We start from the raw sequence: 18208 nt of genomic DNA on the forward strand, positions 1-18208 counted from the left end.
CATCAGCATCTTTCCGAAGGATGGACGGGATGGCTCCGAGCCCTTCGGGGGTGGAAGCTTCACCAAGCAGTGCGGCGGCTCATCCCCGAAGGGCAGCGCTGAGGAGCTCAGCCCCGGCCACCAGCACCCAGGAGAACACCCAGGAGCGCTGGAAGAGCCAGAACATCCCGCCTCATGCCAGGGGGGTCCCTAGCAGAGCAACTGCCTCGTCCAGAGCATGTCGCTTTGTCCCGGCCTCGAGCGCTGATCCTGAATGATTGCAGGCAGAGGAGGAAGCCGAAGGGAACCGTGGTTTTGGTGCAACCCCCGCAGGAACCAAGCGAGCAGGGCAGAGGAGGGAGGTTCCCAACTGAGCCCTCAGTTCGCTCTGGGAAATTGGGAGGTGAGAGACCTTCACCAGCACAGCACCCCAAAATGTGGGGACACCGGGCACGGCACCCCAAAATGTGGGGACACCGGGCACGGCACCCCAAAATGTGGGGACACCCGGGGAGGTGCTGAGGTCTCTCAGATACTTGCTGGAGGCCAAACACCACTGGAGGGATGGGGGGTGTGGGGTGTGCGGTGTGTGACCAGTTCAACCCCAGCAATGGGCAGCGGAGGGGGGGATGCTGAGCTGCATCGCTGCCTGCCAGGCGCACGGGGCTGGCTTGTCCCCTCTGTGCCCCCTCCGTGTGTCACACACACACACACACACACACACACAGAGGAGCGGGGCGCGCAGCCAGCGCGCACTGAAGGCGCGGGGAGCACCGCACCCCACCGCGTAATCCCGGAGCATCGCCCGCGGCCCTGCGCGCCCGCCGGCGGCGGCGCGGGAGAGGGAGGAGGAAGAGGAGGAGGAGGAGGAACAGGAGGAGGAGGAGGAGGAGGCGGAGGAAGGCGCGCAGCAGCCAGCCACGCAGCTTTGACGTCGCCGGGCTGCGGCTCCGCGGCCCCGGCTGCCGGCACGTAGAGCGCAACGTGACGGCTCCCGCCGCCCCCCACTCGCGCATCCGCACCCACCGCACACGGCGGAGGGGAACCCTCCGCGCACCCCCCAAACCCACCCACACCCCCACAGCCCCCCCCGCAGCCCACCATGGGCCCACCCGCCCCTCCGCAGGCGCGCTGAGGGCCGCTCCCTGCGCGCACGGACAGGACACACCTCCGCGCTCCCCTCCGCCCCCCCCTCCCCAACCCGACGCCACCTCCGCGCCCCGCGGGGGGCTCCGCGCAGCCATGCGGGGGCCGCGGAGCTGCGATGGCATCTGATGGCGCTCGGCGGCCCCGGGAAGCGGCGGCGGCGGCGGCGGCCGGTGCCCTGAGGGGGCTGCCGCTGTGAGAAAGGGGGGGGGTGGGTGGGGGGGGGCTCGCCCCGCGCCTCTCCGCGCCGCTCCGCGCCGCCCGCTGCGCAGGAGGAGGAGGAGGAGGAGGAGGAGGAGGAGGCGGAGGAAGAGGAGGAGGAGGAGGAGGAGGAGGAGGAGGACCGGAGCGGTGCCCGCCGCCTGCCCCCGCCGCCCTGCCTTGCGCGGGCGTGCGCGGCTCGGCCGCAGCGGAGCGCGGGGCTCCGGCGGGCGCTGCGCTGCCTTTGCGCTCCCCCCCCCCCCTCCTCCCCTCCCAAATCCGCGGCCCCCCCCCCCTCCCCTCCATCCCTCCCCCCCCGCCGGGCTGGATATGTGGATGCTCACGTGAAGATGGATGTAGCGATCGCGCTGCTGGGGCTGCTGACGGTTCTGCTGGAGGGCAGCTCCGCGCAAGGGGTGTACGGTGAGTCCGGGGCGCGCCGTGACCTTGTCGCGACTGTCGCCGGGGCGGGAGGGCGGGGGGGTCCCGTCTCTGCTCTGTTCCGCGGCCGCGGAGGCAGCGCCGTTGCCATGAGACGCCGACATTGCGCGGAAAAGGTGGAGGGAGGGGGGGGGTGTGTTGGACCGGTCCCGGCCCGGGTGGTCGCCGCTGCTATGGAGGTTTCTCCGCGCCCCGCGGAGCGCCGCGGGGCCGCACTTGTTAACCGGCCGCGGCCGCGGAGCGAGGGGCGGGGGCGAACCGCAAACTTCGCGGTGTTCCGCCGGGGGCGCGCAGTCCCCGCGGCCGAACGGCGCGGGCGGCTCCGCGGGCGGGCGCGCAGGGAAGCGCCCCGCTCCGCCGGCCTCCCCCCGGCAGTGACTTGCAAATCGCCGCCGCGGAACGGGACGCGGAAAAGGGGTGTTTGGGGGGTGTGTGTGTATCTGTGCTCCGCGGAGCCGGCGTTATCCCCTGCCCCGCTTTCAGCCCCCGCGTCCTGGGCGGCTGCGCGGGGTCCGGCGCTGGGGCCGCGGGTCTTGTTGCTTCCCCCCTCCCCGTTCCCTGCTCTTTCCCCCCAAGTTGGCCCCGTTTCGCCGAAGCCCGGAGCTGAGCAGCGGGGAGAGACGGACCCCTCACCGGACCGCGGTGCTGCGCGCCGGGGACGCCGCCCGGTGCGCTGGACCCGGCCCCGGTGATGTTCGGGTCCCGGTGATGTCCCGGTCCTGGTGATGCCTCTGCCCCGGGGATGCCCCTGTCTCGGGGATGTTCTGGCCCCGGTTATGTCCCGGTCCCAGGGATGCCCCGGTCCTGATGATGTCCCGGTTCTGATGATTCCCCGGTCCTGGTAATATTCAGTCCCCGGTGCTGCTCGGCTCCCGGCGCTGCCCCAGCCCCGGTAATGTCCCAGTCCCGGCGCTGCCCCTACCCCAGCGCTGCTCCGGTGCTGCCCCTGCCCCGGTGACACCCCGGTGATGCCCCGGTGCTGCCCCGGCCCGGCGGCGGGGGGTTATGTAAGCGGCGGTGCGGGGCTGCCGGGAGCGGTGGCTCCGGCACTCGGTGTTGAGGAGAGAGACTTCATGAATTTGCCAGTCAACGCTCCCTTTGACATCGGCGCCTTCGAGCCCCTGCGCCTGTGTCGGCACTAAAATATTTGCTGCCCCCCAGCAAGGCAGCCCCAGCTAGAGATGTACTCCCCTCCCCGTTCCCTGGCTTATTTTTATTCATTTTACCAAATTTTAGTGTAATTGGAAATGTCTGAGGGGTTCTGCTCGCGGCCGCTGGATTACTAACGCGCAGCTCTCGGCGCCGGCAGCACCGGGGCTCTCTTGCCTTCCCCGACACACAGACACATATTGTTGGATGCACTGGAATAGCAACCGCTGTCGGGAATAGCAGAGGGTTTGTTCAGGCAGAGCCTGGATGGTGGGGGCCTACAGGAAAGGGAGCTCTTGCCCTAGACCCGGACGCCAGCATCGCTGCACGAGCGGTGTCACATGCACGTTTGTAGTAAGACTTTTTTGTCTGGTAACGGTGCGTTTTCATCCTGTAAAACGTGACGCCTTCAATTTAGGTGAAGGGCGATGGGTGAAGAGCTGGTGAGGGTGTCGGCCGGGGGGGTTGGAGGGGTGTGAAGTCAGTCCTATGTGGCTGCACTGTGTCTGAAACCTGCTTCCTGTGGATTTGTGGGTCTTCAAGTGATTCTGGAGGTGGGTTGGAGAAAGCCGACAGCGCTCTGCCAAAAAAAAAAAAAAAAAAAGAAAAAAAAAGCCAAGCCCAAGGGTCTGTCTCCTCCAGCCTGGAGCGCCTTGAAGAGCCCGCTCGGTGCACCAGGGCCATTTTGAGAAAGGAGGGTTGGAAGGTACCGTGCCTTGAGTTACAGGAGCAAAAGTGAGCCCCAGCCTGGGAGAGGGAGCCTGCTTCCTCCTTGTTGCTTTGGAAAAAAGACGTCTGTGGGATTTGAACAACTTTTTTTTTTTTTTTTTTTTTTGTCCCTGATTGAATATTTCGAGATCCTCACAGCTCTGCTCGGGAAGCGTGGTGCGGTTAGGGAGGTCTGTTGCTGAGTTAACCCACTTGTTTCCCTGCTTTTGTGCCAATAACCTGGAATGCTGGTGTCCCCCAGGAGCCACCCCTGCCCCCCCCTCCCACCCCCTAAGGATGGCTCGGGGTGCTGCTTGGCTCCGTGAGGTGCAGGGAGCATGCTGGGGTGCTTGGCCACGCTCCCCGAGCCCTGCACGGAGAACGTGTGGCTTCGCAGGTTGCCCACACCCATCGTTCAGGTGCCGTTGGCCACCCTGGCTCCTCTCCAGATGCCTCCGTGGAGACTGTGTCTCATCCTCAGGAGGACCCGTGTCCCTGGGACGGGGTCTTGCTGGCGGTGTGCACTGCCCAAGCTCTACCCGGCTGTTCTCTGGCACTGCCTGCCTGCCTCCCTGCCTGCCACGATGCTCCTCTCTGCCACCGCGGGAGGTGCAGAGAAGGACCGCGCAGCTCTGCCCTGTGCCGGCACAGCAGCGTGCACGTCCACCCGGAACAGCAGCACTTGAGAGCTGTCTTGGTGCCTTTAAATGCAAAATAAATACTCCACATCTGCTTATTCCAGGTTCGTACCCCAAAGCTAATTAAAGTCCTGTGATGTCTGGCTGTACGTGTCACCGTTAACTTTCTTCTGTTGCTTCTGTATAGTAAAGCTGTGATTAAAAATTCGGTTGCTCCTGCCAGCCAACCAAGGGGGAAACTGAGGCGCTGATGCTGGGAACAGTTTCCCAAGGTTGAAGAGCAGGTCAGCGATGGAGCCAGGGCAGGCAGAGCTCTGCCCGGTGCCCACCACCACACGCTGCTTCTTCCAGGGATACGGGGAGAGCAAAACTGCTAAAATCTCCAGCAAGACGCACAACTCCTCAGCTCTGCTTTGCCCAGCTTGTTTTCTTGGCGAAATAATCTCGAAAAACTCGAGGGCTGTGTGCACTTTTCCTCCCCTTTAAATTATGCATGACTTGCACTGTTAATAAAGCAGAAAATGTAGGTATTCAGAACATTATGGTTATCCTTTCACAGAACTTCAAGTTGCAAGAGAAGAAATGGCTAAATGAGGAGGCCGACATGGGCACGGAGCGTTTTTAAGGAGATAAGCGGCAGCTGATCAAAATGTGGGAGTTCTGTGAGAGCAGATTTCCACAGCTGTTTCCCTGGCACCAAACTGCCCCGGCTGCAGTGGGGGGGGAGCTCACTGGGAACCCGGGGTTTGGGTGCTGAGCTGTGTGGTGGCCCCTGGGGTCCCACCTCGTGCCCTGCGGAGCGAGGAACGGCGGCGTGAAATCCTGGAAAAGAGCCTGAAGAGCCCCAGCGCTGCCACCACCTCCTGGGTGGGGGCTGGCGGGATGCCCGGGGGGGTGGCAGGAGGTACCCTGCCAGCCCTGCCTGAGAGACAGGGGTGTTGGACACGGCAGCCCCCCAGCACCCGGAGCAGCCCCCTCTGCCACACGGTTTCCCCAGGGCCACCGGGCCCTAGTTTACCTGCTCCTTGCGGAGCTTTTAGTTCTTTCCCCCTGATTTCAGCTGGAAATAAGCAGGGCAGCTACTGAGGAGAAGTTTTTCATGTGTGTAAACACCAGGTATGTCATCAGGAAAAGTGTGAGCGTGCGATATTCATCCCCCCATGCACCCCCATGCTGTGTTTCACTACAATCCTTAGAACAAAAAGTGCTGAACGTCCCGCCTGCGGATGCAGATATTGTTAGGACGGCTATAAACGTCCCCCAGAAGCCAGCGATCACAAATGTAATGAGTATCCACTGTGCTCAGATATGTCAGAGGCTCCCCGAGGCGGTGCCTGAAATTGGGCAGGGGGGGGAACTCAGCGTGCAAAGTGTTGGGGGAAGTGACCACGGCCAAGAAAACAGCTGGGCTTGTCATTGCTGATGTGAAGTAACGTGGAAGCGCAGGTATTTATTGTTTCAAATGTCAGAGAGATTGGCCTCCTTCCTCGTGCCGAGCACAAAACGTTATCCAACGGACTTCATTTTTATTCCGGTTGCGCGTAAAGCAACAGGTTGGGAAACGGGGAACCCAAAGCCCAGAGCTGCCCTTTCCGACCCAGATGGCAGCTTGATTGGGGTCGGATCAAGCGCTTTGTATCCCAGGGGAGGTGGAGCGGGGTCACGCAGTGTCAGGGAGGATCTTCCGTCGCCTCCGGCTGCCTCTTTATAATGATGATGATTATTTTGCGGTACGCTCAGCTCCCCGGGGGGATTAACGACGGCTGGCTTCGGAGCTGAGCGTGTCTGCCTGCCGCTGCTGACCTTGCCTTTCCCTAACACTTGCCCCGGTCGAACAAGTGGATTGGAAGGGTGAAAGAAGGAAGGGAGGGGAAAGGAAGGAATAAATCCACTCTGAGCAAGAGCGTTTTCCCCGTCAGAAAGGCCGGTTGCCCGTTTCTGCCGGCGAGGGCAGCCTCTGCATCACCGGCCCCAGATGTCAGCGGGGCAGTGTGGGGACGGAGGGTATTTCCACGACGCTGCTCGCCCCGACCGGGTGTGAATGCGGGCGTTGTGTGGGCCGGTTTAACCCCGCACAATTCGGGATATTGTGCGAGGGAAGCGCGGCGGCCCCAGGAACAGGGGAGGAATTATGCGGTACCGCAGGGGCCAGCGTTTCTGAGCAGCTGTGGGCTCCTCCGCCGCCCGCTCCAGGAGGTTTTGCAGGAGCCAACTGATCGTGGAGAGCTTTAACTCTTCACTGAGCCCCGGAGAGGGATCTCCTCCTCCCTCTCTCGCACCGCAGATGTTTACACTGGGCTTTCGGCAGCGGTCTGAGATGAACTTCAGCTTCAGCAGCTAAACCTGGGAGCGTGCGGAGGCGGGGGAGCAGCCATCGTGCTTCTTAGGGGCAGCCGAGCGATCGGGATTGACTCTGCCCCCCCGGTTCTTGGTTGTGCCGTAGGTGAGGGAGCCTGCTCTGTGCGTTCGGGGGGGCTGGTTTTGCCCTGGGGCGCAGCAATCTGGGGGTCGACGGGCTCAAACGCCTTGAGTCAAGTTGTAAAAACGGTCAGTAGTGAGTGTGTGGGAGAAGATCAGCGACGGAGATTAAACCTGACTCCAGGTCTGCTGATTCGACGCAGAAACTTCCGTCGGGTCTCGCGTTTCCCAGGAGGTGGGCGACAGCTCACGGCAATCCTCCTGGCATGCAGCGAGTTGCCTCCGTGCTGTGCTGTATGGCATTGCAGCACAGCTCATCCTCCCAGGAGCAGCTGATGCTCTGTGCATCTCTGGCCAAAATGTTGCCTTTGACTCCGTGTGAGGGAGATTTAGAGGGAATCCGATGGCAGGGAAGCAGTCTTTAAACAAATGAAATAAAAGTTCTCCTGGCTCAGAAGAGCAAAATCCAGTTTAATTAGAATCAGTCAGATGAAGTGCCGGGGAGGAAGGAAACAGATGAGTGAGTAAAGTTCATTTCTGTCTTCTGCTCTCCTCACATATTTTCTGGGGCATCTTTCAGTGAAGGGGTGATCTGCTCCCTGCACCCACCTCAGTGCCAGCCTATACATGCGTGTGTATATATAGGTATGCTTTTGTAGGGCACTGGGTCTTCTGTGGTCTATCCCATTCCTCCAGCAGAAAAACACCTTTTTGGATGGGAGACACCCAGCCACAGGCCACGCAGGAAGCAAAGGCAAGTGGGGAGGATGCTCCCTGCCTCCCCCTGCCAGTGCCGGGATCCCGGCACACTCCCTGACTCGGGTGGGCTCAGCGCCATAAGTTCTTTCTTAAAGATGGAGAAGACTCTTTTTTTTTTTTTTTCTTTTTTGAAAAAGGGTTTTTTGAGAGCGGCTGTCCGAGGGAAGGCAGCTCCATCGGTCACCGCAACCCAGGTCTGACCCAATGTATGTGTTCAGTGCTGGCAGTGCTCCATCACCGCTGGAAGAGCCCTCCCTTGTAGCCACGCCGAGTCCCCATGACTGGCTCCCCGTTAGGTCCTTTGGTTTATCTTTTTATAGACCCTCTTTCCAATTTTGAGTTATGTCTGGATCCGGCTGAATTATTTCCTGCCATCTCCAGAAATAATGGCCTCGCTAAATATAGCTGAAAATGGAGGGAAGTCGGTTTGCTATTCTCAGACAGATTTTGAAGCCCGGCTCTTCTGGCAGGAGGACTTTCTTTCAAGACACGGTGCCTGCCCGGGAGCAAACTGGAGGCCCAGCTTGGGAGATACCTCCTTCCATGAGTGCTTCTTGCATCCATGAAAGATTGAAGGACCAAGTGGTGTCCTTGAACATCCTTCCAGGCCCGCATCACTCTTGACAGTGTTTAGCTTGATTTTGACGTCTGCTTGCCCCAATTGCTTGTTGCCAGCATATTTGGGTACCAGGGAGGTTTGTGATCTAAAAAACGGATCTTGTGAGGAGGGACTAGAGGAGCTCCATGCCTTAAGGTGGTTACGACTGACTGAAGTAGTTAAAGAAGGAGATAAACATATGTTATAATTATCTCAGGAAGGAAGAGGCAGGCAGTGGTGAAGAGCTAGCTCCAAGCAGCCACCTAAGGTGTTAGAGGAGCCAACAGCAATCGTTTGAAGTTATCAAAGCCCACAGTGGAAATAAAGATGAGGTTTTTTAACAGCTGGGGTAATTAGCTCTAGGAGCAGCTCACCGAGAGATGTGCTGGACTCCCTGATGTTGAAATGTCTTTGATATACAATCAAATGTTGCTTCTTAAATTGGCAAGCTCGATACAGGTAGGGATTGCTAAGGGAAATCTCTGGCTCATAGATATGTGGGAGGTCAACCCAGATGAGACCCACTGTCTCTCCTGGCCTCAAACTCTAGGAAGCAGTTAATCTATTTTTAATATATCAAAGCCGCGATCGGAGTAATATGTGTTACTTAGCAAATGGTTGGGACTTTAATTATGTTATTAATACTTTACAGGATTAAAATGCCGAGTACCCTTCAGAGTGCAGTCGATGAAATGTGTTGGTAGGTAACGCTCAGTGTGGGAAGGGAGGAGGAGATGGGATCAGGGGTCTGAAAAGTCCCTTCCACGCCTCTGCGTGTGTGTGTGTGACACCTGCAGCGTCGCGGTCCGTGGGCTTTCTGGTGCGTATGGCACCCACGTCGTTCCAGCCCTGGTGGTCATTGCTCACAGCCAGGTTTTTGGCAGGTGGCCTCTGAGTGCCAATGTGCCCAAGTCCTATTGGCTTCAAAATGAGAGCAGTGCCCCAGTACCCCAGGAACGGGGCTCTTGGGGGGGTTCTGGAGGTGTTGGAGCTGTCACGCTCTGAGAGGCAGTGCCTGAGCAGAGCCTGCTCTGCTGGAGCCACATCGTCGGGCCTCATGGCACCAGCAAATGGAGAAATCCCCTGAGTATCATTTTGTAACTTGGAAATATGTTTTCATTACAAGACGGAATAGCTGGTTATCCCTCACGTGCTGTGAGAGTGCCCTGGAAGATGCAGAGCAGACAAGCGTTGGTGTCTTGAAGACGGAGAGCTGAGAGGCCGCTGGGGCTGGGGCAGAAACAACCAGGAGCTGCTGCAACGTGGCCTCAGAGCACGAAGAGGTGAGTGCCAGGCACAGGACACCCCATGCCAGGAGCGGACAGGTCCTGGAGGGTGCTGCAGCCCTTGGTGAGCAGGTGCCTTCACGCTTTGCTGCGAAATGCTTGCTCCGACCCCTACTATCACCAGCCTGAATTTTACTGGAGATGTGGGAGCAGCGCTGGATGAAAGGTGGAAGAGGAAGATCAACCCTGGAGCGAGCCTGGGGCCGTGCTAGGTGCTGTGCACAGCTGGGCTGGGGGGAAGCAGGCACTGGGAGGTGTCCCCTCTTAATGGCGTTGTAGGAGGGGGCTGCAGTGGGGTGGGAAAACCTTCCTCTGGTGCCAGTAAAGCTCTTCAGAGACATGCCACATGGCATGGCTGTGGCTTTGCCTTAGGGAAGAGCCACGTCCTTTCCTTGGCCCCTTTTACACTTCATCCAAGGTGGATTTCAAGTATAAAAAGATAATTATTTTTATTTGTTTAATCTGGAGAAGAGGAGGCTGAGGGGAGACCTCCTGGCCCTCTGCAACTCCCTGCCAGGAGGGGGCAGAGAGGGGGGATGAGTCTCTGGAGCCAAGGCCCCAGCGCCAGGCCCCGAGGGAATGGCCTCAAGCTGCCCAGGGCAGGGTCAGGCTGGCTCTGAGGAAGGATTTCTGTGCAGAAGGGGCTGTTGGGCGTTGGAATGGGCTGCCCAGGGCAGGGGGGAGTCCCCGGGATCCCTGGAGGGGTTGAAGAGTCGGGCTGAGCCAGCGCTGAGGGATCTGGGGGAGTTGGGAACGGTCAGGGGGAGGTTTGTGGTTGGACTGGAGGAGCTGCAAGGGCTTTTCCAACCGAGATGATTCTGTCATTAAAAAAATAAAAGGTAAGGTGGGAATTGCTAGGCAAGCAAGTGCAAGCTGTGTTTCAACATGCATTTCTCTCTTTAGCCTGCTAGCAGTACAAATCCACAGTAGCAGTAATATTTTCTCTCGTTTAACACAAGCGGTAGGCGCCAGCGGAGGAGTGAAGGGGAACGGGGGTGGGAATGGTGGAGCGGGGAGGGCAAGGCGATACCCAGCTGGGGTGCGAAGGACGCGATGTGGCGTGATCCTCCAGCCCCCGCGCTGCTCCCCTGGCTTTCACCGGGCAATTTTTCATGAAGGAATAATTCAAGAAGAAAGCTGTAATTTTAGGGTGAAGAAAACACCCTACTGCTGCCTTTATTGTGCTTATAGCCCTCCTCTAGCCCTTGCAGTGCTCTTCTAAAAGTCAGTGATGAAGAACCTCCTTCCCACCACCCACCCCATGGGAGAGCCCCCCTGGTCTCCCTGGCACCCCGTACTGGTACCCTGGGGTGTCCCGGGGCTGGAGACACAGACAGCATGTGGGCTTCTAAAACACTGGTGTTTTGGGATGAAGTAAAAACATTCTTTAGATACAGGTATGAGCCTCCTCAGGTCCTGCTGAAGCCTCTTTTGTGTCCCGCTTGCAGGGGGATGGCTCTGGAGCTGGGACATCCCAGACTGTGGACTGGCACAGGCACCTCAAACGGCCAAACATCCCGTGTCAGCACTGTTTGGATGACAAGGGACACACCTTGGTGCTCATGGGTTCACTGATTTCGATTTGGATTTCATTTTTGGATGCTTTTGTCACATGTTGGGCTGGTACTCGTTCGCAGAACTGTGCGACGTTTGTAATCATTTTCAGCTTGTAACATACTTCTTTATTAATAAATGCATGTGGCTGCACAATACGTCAGCATTTGAATGTTTGGGGAAGAAGGGTGGGTCGTTAAATGGTGTTGAGAAGCCTCTGTCAGGCACCTTGCTCTTCTCACATGGCCTGTACCTGGGGTGTACCCCAACACGCAGCAGCATCACGTACCCCTCTGCACCACGCAAGAGGGTGGGCTCCTAAGGCACCCTGCTTGTCATTGCACCCAGCCCCATCAACGACGGCTCCCGAAGCTCACGAGGTGGTAACGATTCTGCAACAACTCCCGAGAAAGTTGAACCGCAGTTGCTACGAGCTCACCCGTGGCCGTGGGTTTAGCTGTGAGCTGCCTGCAGCTTTGGCGGGGGGTACACAGGCTGTGCAGCAAGCGCGGAAGCCCGGGGTGGCTGTACCCCGGCTGTTGGTGTGTGCTCCTACAATGCTCAGTGTCACCGCTGCCACCTCACCGAAACGGGGCATCTTAGAAACGGCACTGGTGCTTCGGTGAGGTGTTGGTGAGGCCCTGGCTGCGGGCTGGCGTTGGCTCACACATGGCGGCTGCTAGCCGCTGCCTTGCTTGGTCGTGTCTGCACTGCGTGGAAGTAACTCGGGCAATGTAGTTAAGTTAATGAGCCTCTAGCTTCCTAGAAAAGTGCAGTTTCCATTAAAAATTATTAAAATGACAAGTTTTCTTTACAACTCACGAGTTTTTAAACATTCTGTTTTCTCCACAATTGAGAAAAATGGTTTTGTGGCTTATACCCACCAGATGGGAATTTACAAAGTCATTGGGACCACCAGGAGGACGGGAGGAGAGGGCAGCATTTAGCATGCTGATTGCCAGGGCTGTAATTACACTCTAAATCGTACTTTCCGCCAGCGAGACATTTCCTTTTGGTTGCGAGGGCTTTGGAAAGGTGAGAGTGTCACAAACTGTTTGTAAAAAAAATAAACTGTTCGTAATGAGGATGTCTCAACTCGAGTGGGATGCCCTGTGGGGGAGAAGCGAAGCGAGCTCTGTGGAGGGGGGTGATGGGCTGTTTCTCTCCCCCTCCCTCCTGTTGCCCAGAGACAGAACTTGCCTCACTGTGCAGGCACAAGCCAGGGAAAACAAGAACATTCTGGAACAACCTGTTGCACAGGCGTAAGAAAGACTGTATAAAGGCAACACCTCACGTGTGTCTTTGTTGACCCACCACCTACAGACCAAGATTGCTACTCTACGACGACACGGGATCCAAGGATGGAGATTCCCCTTTTCCTATCCCCTCCTCTTCTCTTTTCTCCTTTCTCTTTCTGCTCTCTCTCTCTCTCTCTTACATATATTCATGTATATAAGTTTTGTAACAATCACAATCAGTTTATCATTGGTGGGTTGTTTGGAAAATAGTCTCATTGCCAAAGGGCCTTTATTCGCTCTTCCAAGGTTGTCAGTTGGATGTTGCTGAATTGTCTCCACCCATTCACTAGAGTGGTCCGTTAATAAAGTCACCAGCACAATTGTTCCTCGGAGTCATTGACGTGACTCGACCCGTTCATCCTGCAGCTCTGCCATGCAGAGACTGGCTCTTCCACCGGCTCACAGGCTCTTGGGGAATTCAAAATTGGGGTATTTAGGCTGCACCTTGATTCCTGGGTTCAGTTTTGGGCCCCTCACCCCAAAAAGGCCATTGAATGACTCGAGCGTGGCCAGAGAAGGGCAACGGAGCTGGGGCAGGGTCTGGAGCACAGGTCTGCTGGGGAGCGGCTGGGGGCACTGGGGGGGTTCAGTCTAGAGAAGGGGAGGCTGAGGGGAGACCTCCTGGCCCTCTGCAACTCCCTGCCAGGAGGGGGCAGAGAGGGGGGATGAGTCTCTGGAGCCACGGAGCCAGCGCCAGGCCCTGAGGGAATGGCCTCAAGCTGCCCAGGGCAGGGTCAGGCTGGCTCTGAGGAAGGATTTCTGTGCAGAAGGGGCTGTTGGGCGTTGGAATGGGCTGCCCAGGGCAGGGGGGAGTCCCCGGGATCCCTGGAGGGGTTGAAGAGTCGGGCTGAGCCAGCGCTGAGGGATCTGGGGGAGTTGGGAACGGTCAGGGGGAGGGTCATGGTGGGGCTGGAGGAGCTGCAAGGGCTTTTCCAACCTCAATGATTCTGTGATTCTGTGAAAAGATTCACCCCCCTTGTAACCCACCAGGTGGGATAAGACAGAGAGGAGCTTTGGTGGTGTGCTGCTAAGAAGACCTGGGGAGCCCGCCTGCCCACAGCCACCGACCAGTGCTGGTGCTTTCCCATCCCTGGTAGAGATGTCCTGCGGGGCCAGGTGGATACGTGCCATCCTTTTGCTGCGTGCTGGCAGCCTCTTACAGCTTTTAGCATCTCCATCATCTTCCCTGTGCAGTGGGAGAGTCTGGATCCAGCAGCCCTATGCCAATGGTCTGGTTATGCAGCACTGGTGTCCGTTTTAAAGCGAGCCTTTCTGATTGGGTGAAGCTAAAATCTAACTGTCCTTGATGCAACAACCTGGGAGCCTTCAATCCTCTGGAGACGGCCAGAAAAACTGCGCCATCATCTTGAACGTGAAACTACCGGGAGTTTTATTCCTTACATCGTTTCACTGCCTAATTCTGGCTGGTGGCCTATGGATTTGCGAGATAGGGATCAAAGAGGCAGGGAGATAAAAGCCTTACATCAGGCCGACCGATGAGCAGTCAGTCATCCTCCTGTTTTAGCGGGGTGGGCTGTGATGCTCAGTTCCAGTCGAGGAGCTGATAGGAGCCGTGCCTGCTCCGTCCCCGTGCAGGGCGAGGCGTGCTCGTGCCACAGCATGGCTCGCTGCGGCTCCCTCGCACGTGTGTGAGCCGGCGTGGCTGTTCCTACTTGGATTAATATTCCAGGCTCCTGTCTTATTTCTCAAACTGGAGTTAAGCTTTGTCGGGGCAGTTCTTGTCACGAATATTTGAGCCTTGGGGAAGTTTAATGCTGAACTTGAAAGTATTTTCCATAGCAGGGAGGTGGCGAAACATAATGAGGTGTTACTGGAGCTGCTGTGCTTTGCAGTCCGCTTCAAGCAGTCTGGGAGGAAGTTTATAAAAATGATGTTGATTTTAGGTACCTTTTCTTTGTGTGATGTTTTGAGAAAGTACTTCTGCTGCCTCCGTGTCACAAGGGTCTGCGCCTCCACAGGCGTTAAATAGCTTCCTGCCATCCACCAGCAGAGCCTGGCCCTGCTGGGATGGGGACCTGGGTTTCCATGTTGGGCAGCTTCTTCCAGTGGTCCGTGCCTTCTTTTTGGAAATCTTTTTGGTCTAACGGGAGCCTGACAGGCTTGCAGGTAAGTCCTGCTGACTGTCTCACCGTTTTGAGCAGCCGTGATTAGATAGTTACGGATTTGTGCTCACATTTGTTTTCTCCCTTTCCCAAAGTCATCCCTCGGCGGTTTGTGGAGCTACCTTGACACAGTTGTACAATAACCTACTTCTGGGGAATAAAAATTCAGCTCGAGCGTTCCTTCCGCAGCGTCGTGTGGTCACTGCCTTTATTACAGGGACGAGGATTATATGTTCACTGAGCACAATTGCAATCATTTGGCAGTTGAAGTCATTCTTTTCAATTGCTTAATCACTTACCCACATTAGTTTGCTCCTGCTCAAACTCTTTTGGAAACAGTGGCCTTAGCGTTTCATTAGCATCGTGTTGCATGGTAGCTGCTGTGTGCAGGGGGCATGTACTTTAAAGTACTGGACCATAAGAACATCATTTAGGGTGGAAGGGGGCTCGGGAGGTCTCTGGTCCAAGCCCCTCTCAAACCAGGGCCGACTCCACCATTGGGATGGGTTGCTCAGGGCCGTGCCTCATCCAGTTTTGAACATCTCTGCAGATGTTCACCCACACCCTCTGGGTCCTTGTCCCAGTGTTTGGCCAAACCCCTTGTGAAAATGTTGTGCCTTGCACCCAGTATCAAGTTCCCTTCCTGCATCTTGTGCCGGTTGCTTGATATTTTGCTCTACACCTCCATGAAGACACTGGATTTGTCTTCTCTATGACTTGGAGGGTGATGATGGCAATTAGTGTCTTCACCTTCTCTTTTCTGGGCTGGATGTCACTCGACCTGCTCCCTGTGCTTTTGCTGATACAGCCCAGGACGTGGCTGGCTTTCATCCCTGCAGGAGTGCACCCAAACCTTTTCTGTAGACACTTTCTCAGCCTGTCCTGCCAAATGGGCTTGTTTCCTCCCAGTTGTATATGTCTGTACCAAAATTCAGGAGTTTTTGTCAGCCTGTTTCTTCAGCTTGTCCTGCTCTTTGGCTTTGCCCATCCATTCTTTGTGTTCCTGGGCCACGTCTCTCTATTTTCCCCAGCATCTGAGCATCTCTGAGCACGGGGAAACAGGAGCAAACAGGGCAGAGTGATGCTTTGATTCTCACCCCATGCTTGGAAAGAAAAGTCTGGTTTGTGTTCCCAGCTCGCCATGCTGGGACTGGTGGAGGTGGGTTGATAACTCCTCATGAACCTGATGGAGGTGGCACATCTCAGAGCAGCTCGGAGGGGTTCTGCAGGGAGCGGGTCCTCGCCTGCGTGAACGAGGAATGTGCAATTTCTTTGACTGCAGGTTTTTGCTTTGAATATCTGGCATCTTAGCGTACCGCTGTTAAACCAAAAATCCTTGTGAATGTGCTCACAGCGAGATGGGTGCTGGAAGAAGCGCTGGCTGTTGAAATGTGCTTGGTGGGAGTTAACGCGGTGGAGAGAACCGGGGTGATTTGCATTCTGTAATTAGACTAACCCAACCATTTGGAGGACGAGCCAGGCTGATGAACTGATTAAATAAAAAGTCATTGAGATAATGTTTATAACAATAATGCACACACTTCTTTATCGAGCCTCTCCTGACTTCATAGTCCTTTATCTTATAATGTGACCCCTTTTCTAAGAAAATTATTTGTACTGTTAAGAGTGGTATTTAATAAAAAAATGAGCTGGATACCTGAGAGACTCCAGAATTTCCCCAAGAGTCAATAAAAAAAGTTCTTTACCACCCCAGCTGTGCGATCTGCCCACTCTTGGTGACTCTTTATGCTTGAAAGAGGAGATGTGTGTGGGTGAGGGACAGGAGAAAGGTGAGAAGAGGGGGAGGATGGTAGTGGTTCCCTCCTGTGCCCCCACCTCCATCAAACCATTCACTCCCATCATGGCACTGCCTATCCCGGTCATGCCACCAGTGGTTAAAAACTGAAGCTAAAACCAAAACGAGCTAAAAACTTGAAGGTCATTACAGTTTAAGGCTCAGGGGCCCGGATTATGAATTAGCAAATAAATGAGTATTTCCTGGTGGAAGGACCTGAAGGAATTGGATGCTGCATGAGGCTGCCCACCTGATTAATAGCTGTTTTTCCTCAAGGTGGAGTTACTCTGCTGTTCCAGGTGTTGGATTGCTTTATGGTTTTTTTTTCTTTTTGCTTAGCATTATATTGATGGAATATCAAGCCATCAGGCAGCCTTGGCAGCATTTGACACTACAAGGGTCAAAGCAATGAGGGAGTGTTGCCACACTAGCTGCTTTAGAACAAGTTTTGCCCATTAGATCTCCTCAAATGACGGGGGCAAAGTTCCTCCTCTCCTTGCAGACCTCATACTCTACCTCCTCTGCAGAAGGGTGAGATGCAGACGTGAGGGAAACATCTTGATTTCATGCAGCTGACAACATCCCATACACCCAGCTGCCACTTATAGCTCGTTATTTCAGTGGCCAGCCAGGGCTGTTCCCCACTCCCCCAGTTTTTTGCCCTTTCCCCCCCTGCCATCACTGCCAAATAACACCAAAGAGAACTTTGCATATCAGACACTTTCTTGCAATCCCCCCTCAAATTTAGAACAGCTTCCTTTTTTTTTTTTTTTTTTTCTTTTTCCCTCTGTACATAAGCAAGGCTGCCAATACAAAGTCAATTGTAGAGCTCTTGAAAAGGGGCACGTCAGCACCCCCACAGCTGTAATTAATTCCAATCATCACTTAAAGCAAGGCCAGACTGGCAGCTTGCTTTTCTTCTCATAGAGACTGGGAGCAGCCTTGGAGTGAGCTGGTAAAGCTGGGGTGCTCCACTTACTCTGCTCTTCTAAATGTGAGTTTTTTTAATTTTTTATTTGATTAAAATTTCTTGTTCTCTTGTAGTGATAAGGTGTGTGAGGGAAGCTAATTCTTTCCTGTACCCACTCTATTAATAGATTAAAACATGGTTAAGGAGATGGGTTTTTTTGTTGTTGTTGTGGGACTCAGTTTTTCTTGAGTAAAGCTTTGTGGTGGCTCTGTAGGGATGCTCTGGTCCCAGTGTGGCCTCTGGGCCTGAGCTGCCACATGCTTCTCCAGATTATTGTGTGTGATGTTTGACTGACTCCTAGTGAGGGAGAGAGAAAAATGATGCTGTCTGGAGAACTGGGTCTCTGGGCTGTGCCTGACCTAAGCTCACTGAGGTTGGAGCTGGGGTGAAAGGGGAAATATGTGTTTTCTTGGGAAAATGGTAACTTTTAAGAGTTGCGGGAGTTGTCCCAGGTGATCAGAGTGTTTTGACAAAATGGAAATATGCTGGGGGTTTTTCTGGTTTGGGTTTTGGCTTTTTTTTTTACAAAAAAGGTGCATGAGTGCTTCAATATAAAACAGAAGGGAATTTTCAAACAGCCGTTTCAAAATGAAAAATTTTTTTCACTTAAAAAGATGTCAAAGCATTTAAATATTTTCTAGTTATTCAAAAATGCTGTCATGAATTTATAGACTATGTCAGGCTTTGAAATCTTCTGCTTTGCTGGAGGAAAGTTTTGTGGAAGGAGGGGGTGTGGAATCTCCCACTTGAGCTTGCATAGCAGTGAACCACATCTGCTGTGTTGTGTCCCAAGTCTTAGGTCAGTGAGAAATGAGCTGATCTCTAGGCGTAGGCAAGAAATCTGTCCCCTTTAGTAATTTCCCCTCTTATAATAAGACTGTACATGTGCCATCAGCTTCCTTTGTACGGAGATTTGGAGTGATCTATTTTAAATGAGCAAGGCTGTTGTCACTACTTGGCTTTCTTTGTGGCTGGAGGTCAGATCCAGCTCACGATGCCAGCTGGGTTTTGTCTGGCCTATAGTGTCCTGTTGTAGCGCAGTGCTAATTAATTGATTATCAGTTAATTCATTGTACATGACTGTAAATGCTAATGACGATGTGGATGAACAATTGTTGGAGGTGTCCCTTCCCATGCAGAAGCTG

General features: G+C 55.0%; 1 protein-coding gene across 1 annotated transcript in view; it reads left to right on the forward strand.

Annotated features, from left to right (window-relative positions):
• The first annotated feature begins 1438 nt into the window (after window positions 1–1438).
• MDGA2 (MAM domain containing glycosylphosphatidylinositol anchor 2) overlaps window positions 1439–18208 on the forward strand; it is a 392576-nt gene continuing 375806 nt past the window's right edge. Inside the window, exon 1 of the mRNA XM_074909039.1 lies at window positions 1439–1749. Coding sequence (XP_074765140.1) covers window positions 1677–1749 — 73 coding nt within the window. The 5' untranslated portion in view covers window positions 1439–1676. The remainder of the gene's footprint in view (window positions 1750–18208) is intronic.

The sequence above is a fragment of the Athene noctua genome, chromosome 6, assembly GCF_965140245.1.
Source record: "Athene noctua chromosome 6, bAthNoc1.hap1.1, whole genome shotgun sequence".
Classification (NCBI taxonomy): Eukaryota; Metazoa; Chordata; class Aves; order Strigiformes; family Strigidae; genus Athene; species Athene noctua.